At 31.2% G+C, this 10,377-nt stretch overlaps 1 protein-coding gene across 1 annotated transcript; it reads right to left on the reverse strand.

Moving 5' to 3' along the window:
- Positions 1-2,758: 2,758 nt before the first annotated feature.
- Positions 2,759-6,304, reverse strand: LOC102606108 (uncharacterized). The gene is made up of 4 exons (XM_015311373.1): positions 6,211-6,304; positions 4,777-5,038; positions 4,629-4,678; positions 2,759-3,155 (listed from the first exon to the last, which is right to left on the reverse strand). The coding sequence occupies exons 1-4, from the start codon at positions 6,251-6,253 to the stop codon at positions 2,941-2,943; spliced, it is 570 nt and encodes a 189-aa protein (XP_015166859.1). The 5' UTR covers positions 6,254-6,304; the 3' UTR covers positions 2,759-2,940.
- Between the last annotated feature and the right edge of the window lie 4,073 nt (positions 6,305-10,377).

Consider the following 10,377-nt stretch of genomic DNA (forward strand, 5'->3'; position numbering starts at 1 on the left):
CTGAATACAATGTGAGAGTTAAATACAAAATGATCACAGTAAAATACGCACCACAATATGATATTCAATTTTAATTTGAATGGTAAAGTGAGCACATAAAATATAAAAGTTATTGGTATACAATTATGATGAAAACATAATAAAAAGAAATACAGACTTGTTGTCATTGAAATTGAGATTGAAATACGAAATGAGCACAATAAATACTCACATCAATTGAAATACAAAATTGACTTTGTTGGTATGTCATTATGATGAACACAAAAAAAAGTACAACTTTTCTGAATACAATGTGAGAGTTAAATACAAAATGATCACAGTAAAATACGCACCACAATATGATATTCAATTTTAATTTGAATGGTAAAGTGAGCACATAAAATACAAAAGTTGTTGGTATACAATTACGATAAAAACATAGTAAAAAAGAAATACACGCTTGTTGTCATTGAAATTGATATTAAAACACAAAATTGAGCACAATAAATACTAACTTCAATTGAAATACAAAAGTGACTTTGTTAGTTTATCATTATGATGAATGCAAAAATAAAAAGAATTACAAACTTGTCTGCATACAATGTGAGAGTTAAATACAAAATGATCACAGTAAAATACGCACCACAATATGATATTCAATTTTAATTTGAATGGTAAAGTGAGCACATAAAATATAAAAGTTGTTGGTATACAATTATGATGAAAACATAATAAAAAAGAAATATGATACAAATGTGACTTTGTTGGTATACCATTATGGTGAATACAAAAAAAAAAAAGTAGAACTTGTTTGTAGATAAAGTGATATTGAAATACAAAATAAGCAAATTAAAATACAAAATTGTCGTCATTTGTGTTCTAAGTAGAAAATTGTGATATTGAAAAATAGAAAATTGTTGATTAAGTTGGATACCTCTAGTAATTCTCTTAGATTCTACCATTGGAGCGTGATTTAGAGTTTATCAAATCCTAAACGTGATTTCAACTACAGACAACAATTTTAAACAAAAATAAAATCATAAAATAAAGCTTAAAAAACGAATAAAGATACATACCTCAATAAAAGGGATTGTGTGAATATCTTTATAAATATATTTTTCAATTTCTGGAAAAAAAAGAGAGGAAGAGAGGCGGATTTTGAAATGAAGAAGAATTCCTAGATGTAAATATGTTGCAAAAAAAAAGAAGAAAAAAAGAAGAAGATGAAAATATGAGAGAGAAAATATTCCCTTTATTTTAAACATATGATAGAAGATTAATTGGGAAATGTGTAATTAAGGTAAGATAAAATAGGAAGTAAATTAGGATACACAAGTTTTTTCTAAAATAATGACATTTTGACATTTTTACTAATATTTATAAAGTACGGAGGTTTTTACTAATTAAGTTAGACTTTTTGACTAGTTTGCTAATTTTTTCTTTTTTGAAATGCGTGTAAAAATTAAGTTGGTGTTTGATCATGTTTCATCGTAAAATTTGAAAGAAAAAAAAATTCCTCCGTCCCAGTTTAGGTGGCACTTTTTGGATTTTGAGATTCAAACAAGTTTAACTTTGACAGAAAATTTTTATGTATCTTTTGATTATTTTGAATTGTCAATTATTGTGACTTATAGTACTTTTTACATAGTTTACAAATATATAAATTTTATTTCGAAAAATTTGAAGATTCCACACACAAATTTTCAGTTTAACTTAAAATGTTTGACTCTTAAAAAACGGAAAGTGCCACATAAATTGAGACAGAGGGACTATCTTTTATTTTCAACATGAAAAATGGATTTGTGTTTGATCATCAATATAAATTAGGGTTGTTTCTGAATTTTTATGAGTAATTTAAAGTGAAACAAGTGGAAAATTCATTTTTGTTATTTTTTAAATCCTGAAAATTTATGGTTAAATATGTTTTTCAAAGTAAAAAAAAAAATTATGGTCAAATTCCCGCCAAATTAATTAATTTAAAGTAAGTATTTTGTCATATACTTAACTAGATGGGAAGATGTATGTTTAAGAGCATCTTTGTTAGATTTTTTTTTTTTTTTTTGTGAAAGCTTCATTAATCGAGTTTCAAAATGAATATAATTACTCTAGTTGAAAGGAAATGAATATTCAAACTTTAGAATCGAATTACAAAATAAATACTTGAATACTAATCAAGTTTCATAATAGTTTTTCTTTCTAAATATTTAAATTATTAATTATAGTGACTTATAGTATTTTTGATATAGTGTATACTACGTAAATTTTATTTTCAAAAAGATAGAAGATTTAAGTCCCAATTTGTACCAAGTACCAATCATTATTAATTTGACCAGTACTCGAATCAAGTCAAATAAATATATATATATATATATATAAAAAAAAAAAAGAGGAGTACTTTAGTTTTTAATTATCATATCAGATTATTATTTTTCTTAGGAATTTGTCAATCCATATTAGACTCACTTTTCACTAATTCAAATACCTAGTTTCATACAAATGTAGCCTAATGGGCTCTCTAAAATGAAAAGAACACTTTATCTTTCATACCGCAACGCTTTACGCATATCTTAGGTACACAGGTTGCTTCCGATAGACTAATCTTTTATAATATATATATATATATATCATCATCATCAAAAACACAACTCAAATAATGAAAAGAATACTTATCTTTTCATACTTCAAAGATTTATGCAGACCTTACCCTTACCTCTCCCTTACCTCTGTAAAACAGGTAGAGAGGTTGTTTTCGATAGACTAATTTTTCTTACCGCAAATATGGAAAGAAGGGGGGAAATTGAGGTAGCTCAACACAAATTTATATACAACAGAAGTAAACTCATTGTGAATGAAAGAGTAATAAAAACAATTAAAACTCTATGAAAACCAATCTCTCTTGTGATCTTGAGGTAAGAAAATGTTAGTAAATCCATTTTCCTTCTTTGAATAACACTGCTTGTATCATTTCTTTGGATGAATTGAGTGAAATAATGCCTCGATTTCTTCCTTGGCTCGTTCGAATATATTTGGACCTTTAACGTCACTTATTGGTGTTTTATCATCAATGTCATCACTCCTTCCGTGAGTTTCTTTGTGATGACGATGAGGAGATTTTTGTGTTCCTGTTGATTCCTCGACCTTCTCGTTCTGATTAGTAGGCACCTTTGCTTTGTTCTCTGCGTACACAGAAGCATAGTATGATCAGACGATGAATATGTACTTGAACTTCTAGCGGAAAGTGTGATGTGAAAGATGAACATTGTGTAGAGCATGCATAGAGAATAAAGAAAACAAGAGTTCTGGGCCTGGTTCGATAACTTTAGTTATTATCAGATACTTAAAAGGGGCAGCCTGGTACACTAAGCTCCCGCTATGTGCAGGGTCTGGGGAAGAGTCAGACCATAAGGGTCTATTGTATGCAACATTACCTTGCATTTCTATAAGAGACTATTTCCATAGCTCGAACTTGTGACCTCCAGGTCACATGACAACAACTTTACCAGTTACGTCAAGGTAAAGTTCTTTCAATTCTTGAAATTGTTTCTCAGAAGCAAAATCTAAAGGCTCCATATGGTTATATGTGAGCTGTTTTATGCCCAAAAAGTGGTTGTCATTAGAAGATGTTCCACTCGAAAGAGGAAGCAAGTCTGGTTTTTGTCTCGTCCTTAGTTAACAAATTCCCAACGCTCCTTGTATTCTTAAGCCCCAGGCATCAGATTACCTTTTGCTCTGTTGTTAGTTACGATGATAAGGCTATGCAATCACTTAGCCGTATACAAAGGGAAAGCTGTCAGTACAGAGACACGTTAGCTGTGGATATCGACTAGGCTATAAGGAACGGAGACCTTCTTCACCAATCCCATCGCTCAACCACGGAGAACAAATAATCGGTGTAGTGTTTCCTTTGACTATGGACATTCACCTACATAATTGTGTCCCCGTGTTCATAACCACCATTATAACTTTTTCCCACAAGATGACTTATTTACGCCTTCAGATTAAAGCCAAAACTTAATCTTTGATGAATTTTATGGTCTAGATCAGAAAAGTCACAAACTTTCGATCAGATTGTACATAGTTTAGATAAGCATTTGATTCAGATTCAAATCATATACCACTAATTGAATACTTCTGAGACATCAAATGTTATCAGTTTAAAGGCTCTCACCGAGAACGGGTTGAGCAGATAATGTCTAAGGACACAAGAGGCTAGAGTCACTCTATTTGGACTTCGAAACTTTATCCAACAAAACTAACTAAAGATTGCATAACCTCACAGTGGAATTAGCCGAGGTGAGTGCAAGCTGGCCCGAACACCACGGTTATATAAAAAAATTCAAAGTGAAGTTCTACATTGGAGGGTCAGCACTTATAGTTCGGAATTCAAGGATAACTGTACTCTTAATATGAAGAAGTTTCGAAATTTGCAAACTTTTCACCTAATTCACTAAAATGGAGTAATTGGAAAAGTATAATCATTTTGAAGAAAGGCTGTAAAAGCAAGGTACAAACACACACACAAGTCACAACATAAATGTCTAACGAGGCAGAGTCGCATGACACTGTTTATTGATCACTTGTTAAATGATTATAATCACGAACCTTGGAAGTTAGAACAATTCGTTAAAGATAAATCACAGAGTTCAAACCTGAAAGAGAATCTGGATTATGTTTCAACTCAGCCGTTATACCAATAGTCCTGCAGATCATCAACAAAGTAATGCAAATTTAACTGCATAATAACATCCTAAGAAACACTTGTTCTCTATCGTTTATTAAAAAAACCATTCTTGAAACCTGTTGTTGCCATCTGAAGTTGAAGAATGACTATGATCTTCTTTTTTCGGATGAATTGCCTGAACAAGAGCCTCGATTTCCTCCTTGGCTCTCTCAAACACATTGGGTGCTTTCACATCAGTAACTGGTGTGTTCTCATCAATATCCTTACGCAACCCGTGAGTTTCCTTGTGATGGTGATGTGAGTGTCTTCCACCATGCAACACTGCCTCAAACTCTTCTTTAACTCTCTCAAACACATTAGGTGCCTTCACATCTTTATCTGCCAATTTTAGAGTATCATAATCAGTCGATTATCCAACGTCAATCTTAGACCCCAACCACCTATACCAAACTGCCAAATGAATCGAATTGTGAAAGAATTTGAGCATTTAGCGCAAAATCTCAAGACGATCAGTCGAGTGGTCAAGATGGGATTCATTTGGATAGTGAAAAAATCTAAGCATTCAACCCAAAAAGTTATGACAATGGATAGAACGATTCGATTTATAAATCCCTGTGTTGGATATTATGAACCCAACATCACTCAAATCATGTCCAAACACCTACTTAAAGTCCTGAATACGCCTCTTCTGGCTAGAAATGTTGAAACTCATAACAAGCAATTGATATGGTTTGTACTAGCATGTTTTTTTCCTATTAAAGGGCAAGGGCAGCCCAGTGCACTAAACTACAAACAACACTCCTGCTACCAGGGAAGGCCCTAACCACAAGAGTCTATTGTATGTCGTCTTATCCTGTATTTCTGCAAGAGGCATTCTTTTCGGTTAAAAATGGTTGAAAACCGAAATGCCCTTAAAGATAAATACACTAAGCTAGAGTTTAGCTTAGTAGATTTTAGATCAGATTTTGAAAATTTATCTTTCAATATCTGTTTGGCCATGAAATTTGATCACATTTTGAAATTTTATCCAAAAACCGCCTCAGACAAGTTTTTGGGAGAAATTTTACTTCCAATCACAAAACTTCAAATAAAATGCTTATCCAAACACAACTTCAAGTTCCAAAAATCACAGCTTCAAAAACTCGAATTTTCAAGTTTCAGCTTCAAAATCTGCAGCTAAACAAGAGCTAAAAATGTGTTCATTATTGCAAAATATTCAATCCTAAACTGATTCAAATACAAATTAACTTAGTCTCAGGGATTAAACACGAAAGATTAGTAAACAAAAATTAAAAAGACTCAAACTTTTAGCTGAACTTAACCTAATTAATACAACTCCAAATCACTGAAGATGCAAAAAATAATTAATCGCCTGATATAATAAAAGGATTATAATTAAAGTCTAATCGAGGTACACGCAAACTGACTCAAAACATCACAATCATTAAAAAAAAAATACTCAACTGGGACTCCTAAAATTAACTGAAATCAAACTCTAATAAGTTGTTCTCTAATAAAAAAATCAAAATTGGAATTATTAAATGTTTTACCTGATGATGAAATCGAATTTGGTTTTGATTTTTCTTCGGACATTATTTTTGAGATTTTTTTTTTTCTGGAACTGGTGGAAAAATTGGAGACTACTTGTTGATCAACTATAGAATATTTTTATTACCAAAAATAAAAAGACAAAAATGGTCTCTTATGTTTTAGGTAGTTAAAAATAGTCCCTTATAAATGTTTTGAGCAATTTTGGTCCTTTAATTATGTTAAAATTACTAATATATTTTTGTCTAAAATTTTATAAACTTTGTCTGTTAGATCATTTTCTTTTTGAGCAGAGGATCTATCAGAAACAATCATCTTACACAATGTAGGGGTAAGATTTGCATACACCACTATTCTTAAGTTCTATATTAATCTACTAATAAGTCGTTTCATGGCAGTTCCATGTATTGTAGCAGTAGCTTGTTGGAACCCCAGAGTTTTTACTTGATCCAGGATATGTGATGTATATGCCATTCCGAAGTGCTCTATTAATCTACTAATAAGTCGTTTCATGGCAGTTCCATGTATCGCTTTATTATGAAAAGTCTAGATTGGCATGTTCTGCCATAAGTATCTCCATATTCCGCTAGGTAGGATTCGACAATGGATTTGAGTCGGTGATTGTAAAACTTCCTTTTATCGATCTTGATTCGCGTATAAATTTTGAAACTATGGACCTAGTTGAACCGGAGAGCCCCAAAGTCTCACGGTATCATAGAATTAGGTAGCATATGAATAGGCACATTCTCTTCAGACTGTACTTGTTGGATCGCATTATATAGGCTGTTGTTATTTTGTTTGTTAGATTAGATGAAAACTATGGGAGAAAAAGAGTTTTTAACAAACGCACTAAAAAAATCTCATCAAATTCTAAAAACTGAACATTAAAAATAGTAAAAACGGAAAAAATTGTACTTTCAAGTATGAGTTGTTGCTAAATTTTTGAAGAAGATAAAAAATATTACAACAACTTTTTATAAATTTAAAAGATTAAAATTGCTCAAAATATAATTAAAAGATTATTTTGAACTTATCTTATTTATAAAGGACCATTTTGTCATTTTCTCTAATTTAAGGTACGAATTTTTAAATGAGAAGTAGATTTGTCTCTGATGCAAATCCAACGTGGAGAGAATAAAGGAATCAAACAGAAAATCTGTGCCTTTTTTTATTTAAATAGTCCCTTTCAGTATGCATTTATTAATTTTGGTTCTTTAATTTATCAAAAATTGACACTTTTAGTCTCCATCGAAATTAACTACGATATCGATTTTTAGGAATACCTATAAAAAATAATCGAAAATCGAAGGTTGGTATAGGAAAGATTGGTATCCCATTCGAAGATCGAATTTCCGTATTTATCATGATAAGTTAGACCATGTGTGATTAGTTCAAGAATTTCATTCATTTATTTATATTTATAATCTTCAACCTCATATTTTCGCACAAATAATTAATCATATTCTGTTAGTTTCTAAAAAAAAAATGCAGAATAGTGAATGTTGATGTCGGTCGATGTTGATGATCGATTTTCGCCCTTTTTCAATAGTTTACCCAATGAAATTAATTCAGACATGCGCAAACTGATCCAAACACCGTAATTATTTAAAAATTTATTTATTTTAGTACTACTTTTAAAATGTATTTGGGGTTCCAAACAAATTTGGAGTAGCTAAATAGTTCTTTTTTGTTTCTCACGGTGTGTGGTATTCATATTGGATCTTGACTTAATCTGAATTCGCGTTGATAAGTAAAACATTTCCTAACAAAAATAACTCTGTATCCAAGAGCGCAATAGTGTTGTTTGGTACCTAAAATCATCATGGTTTTGCTTGTAGTTAAAGGCATATTTGGGCTTGGGCCATATACCATACTGCATTTGGTCTTTGTTCTATAATTGGACACAGGGGCGGGCCTACCATGTTGCAAGTGGGTTCATATACATTGTATATACATATATATTCAATCTGTTTTTTTGAAACAAAACACTATATATAATTAATTTGACCCCACTTAAACCAATTGTAACATGTAGCCCAGCGGCAAAGTGGTTACAATTTGACTGATGCATCGCGGGTACGATTCCCACCCACAACATTTAATATTGCTTCATTTTTTTTTATATATGTTGAACCCACTTGGTAAAATTTCTGAATCCGCCACTGATTGGACATGTCCACCCACATTACTACAACTTAATTAGAACTAGGATGTGACCAAAAGTGTTCATAACTCAAAACATAGAGCAAAAAAATTTACTATATAGTTTGCAATTAGAAAATTAGGATTTCAAATGCTCATGGCAAAAATGTTTTACTTGGAGAGCTTCCACTATATATCCATGTCACAATCCAGGTCAATAATGTGTATTATTCGTTTTGACCCAACAAATTCTACGTATTTGTTTTATGGATTACGCATCAAGTGAACTTGTGTTATATTTTATAAAGCCTGTGACTTTCCTCTCTCATGTCGATGTGAGATTTACCTGAGATATTATGTGTCACCCTCCTTCAAAAGCTCCTATGTGTGTCACATATAACCCTTAGAGTTCCAATGCGAAATTCATTGATGGTATCATGTGTACTCTTCTTCAAAAGCTTTCATATATAACCCCTCTCAGGGACTACCACCATACTAAGGGAGCATCAAACTTGTGATAACATATTTGTTACGTTTATGCTCATGACACGTATTGTCCACTTTGGCTCAAAGGAGCGTCAAAAGCGTGTGTACCAAGTGAATTTATGTTATGACTTATAAAAGTCTTCACCACTCATTTCAATGTAGGGTTCGTCTCAAGTATTATGTTGGTATATTTTATATATAACTTATCTAATAAATTTGTGATTTCTTATAGCAAAACGATGTTCTTTTTCCTTTTGATTTTTCACCGAATGTACAATATCCACATTGAAACCAACTAAATTTAGATTAACTCATTATAGGACTTATTTTTGTGGGCGCGTATCAATAAAAAAAAATTATTCTCAAAAATTCGAACTTAAAATTTCTGATTAAAAGTGAAACGAGATATTGGATTAAACACTTAGTAGAATGGTGTCATTATCGATGTGTATATCACTAGACGTGTGTTAGACGCGGAGAAAATCATATGTTACAAACTTTAATTTGCTCTGAATTTTCTATAAGTGAAAAAACAATAAATAAAAAAATAATCATAAAATTCAAAGTAAAAAAGTCAAATAAATCTAATTTTTATGTATTTTAAATTGCACAAAATATCATATAAATCACTTTCTTTTGCCCCACAATTACATCAGCCTATCAACCACTTCATTTATGTTGGCCCTTCAATTAATTATAATCCTTGTCTAGCACGTCCAAAATTTTATTATTTTAAATAAAATTAGAAATATTTGCAAAAAAATAATTAAAGAATCATTTATTTGTATTTTAGTTCATTAATTTTACTTCAACTTGAAATAAATGTATTTGAAATATCTAGCATAGTTCAAAAGGATTTAGTAGCCCATCAACATATTTAGCTTCTTCTTTTTTTCATTTTTGATGCAAAAAAGTCTTCATTATATTTATAATATATAGTAGATATACGAGGAGCGAGGTGCTGAGAATAAGATTATTATATAATTAATTGTTGTTGTTGAGTGATGTAATAACATCAATATTTTATTTTATTTTATTTTTATGACAAGGGAAATCCGTAATCGCTACCCTTTGGGTGCGCACAGGGTAAAAACCCCGCTCCTATGCAGTAGCTCACAAACCACATAGGAGAGGTAACCTGCACTAGGCAAGCCCGGTGCGACGAGCTCGACCCAGAAGGCAAATCCCTTGCTTTCGCAAGCAAGGGTTTCAAACCCCTTGTTAACTACTATAGTTAGCTTTTAATTTTATCATAAAACATATTTTGAATTTAAACTTAATGAATTTAAAAGGTCAATAATCTTACTGATCCTTTGAGTTACTAAATTTGAAATTTAATATTTATACATATCTGATCTATAAGATTAATAGAGTCAACTTTTTAACAATGTTCTTTTTCATTATCCTTCTTGAGATCTGTCGAAGAATAATATTACAGATAGTTCATAAGAGAGGGATGAAAAATAATTCAATTTTGATAATTCGAAGTTGAGGTAATTAATTAAATTATCTAATATCATTGGGGGGGGGGGGGGTGGAAA

The sequence above is a fragment of the Solanum tuberosum genome, unplaced genomic scaffold (assembly GCF_000226075.1).
Source record: "Solanum tuberosum cultivar DM 1-3 516 R44 unplaced genomic scaffold, SolTub_3.0 scf00155, whole genome shotgun sequence".
NCBI classification, from domain to species: domain Eukaryota; kingdom Viridiplantae; phylum Streptophyta; class Magnoliopsida; order Solanales; family Solanaceae; genus Solanum; species Solanum tuberosum.

Excerpts from the sequence above, each read along its gene's own strand:
- LOC102606108 (XM_015311373.1), bottom strand. The coding sequence starts at position 6,253 with ATGTCCGAAGAAAAATCAAAACCAAATTCGATTTCATCATCAG. Across the intron at positions 4,679-4,776 it reads ACTTCAGATGGCAACAACAG|GACTATTGGTATAACGGCTG; the intron begins GTTTCAAGAATG and ends GATGATCTGCAG. Across the intron at positions 3,156-4,628 it reads TAATCCAGATTCTCTTTCAG|AGAACAAAGCAAAGGTGCCT; the intron begins GTTTGAACTCTG and ends CTGTGTACGCAG.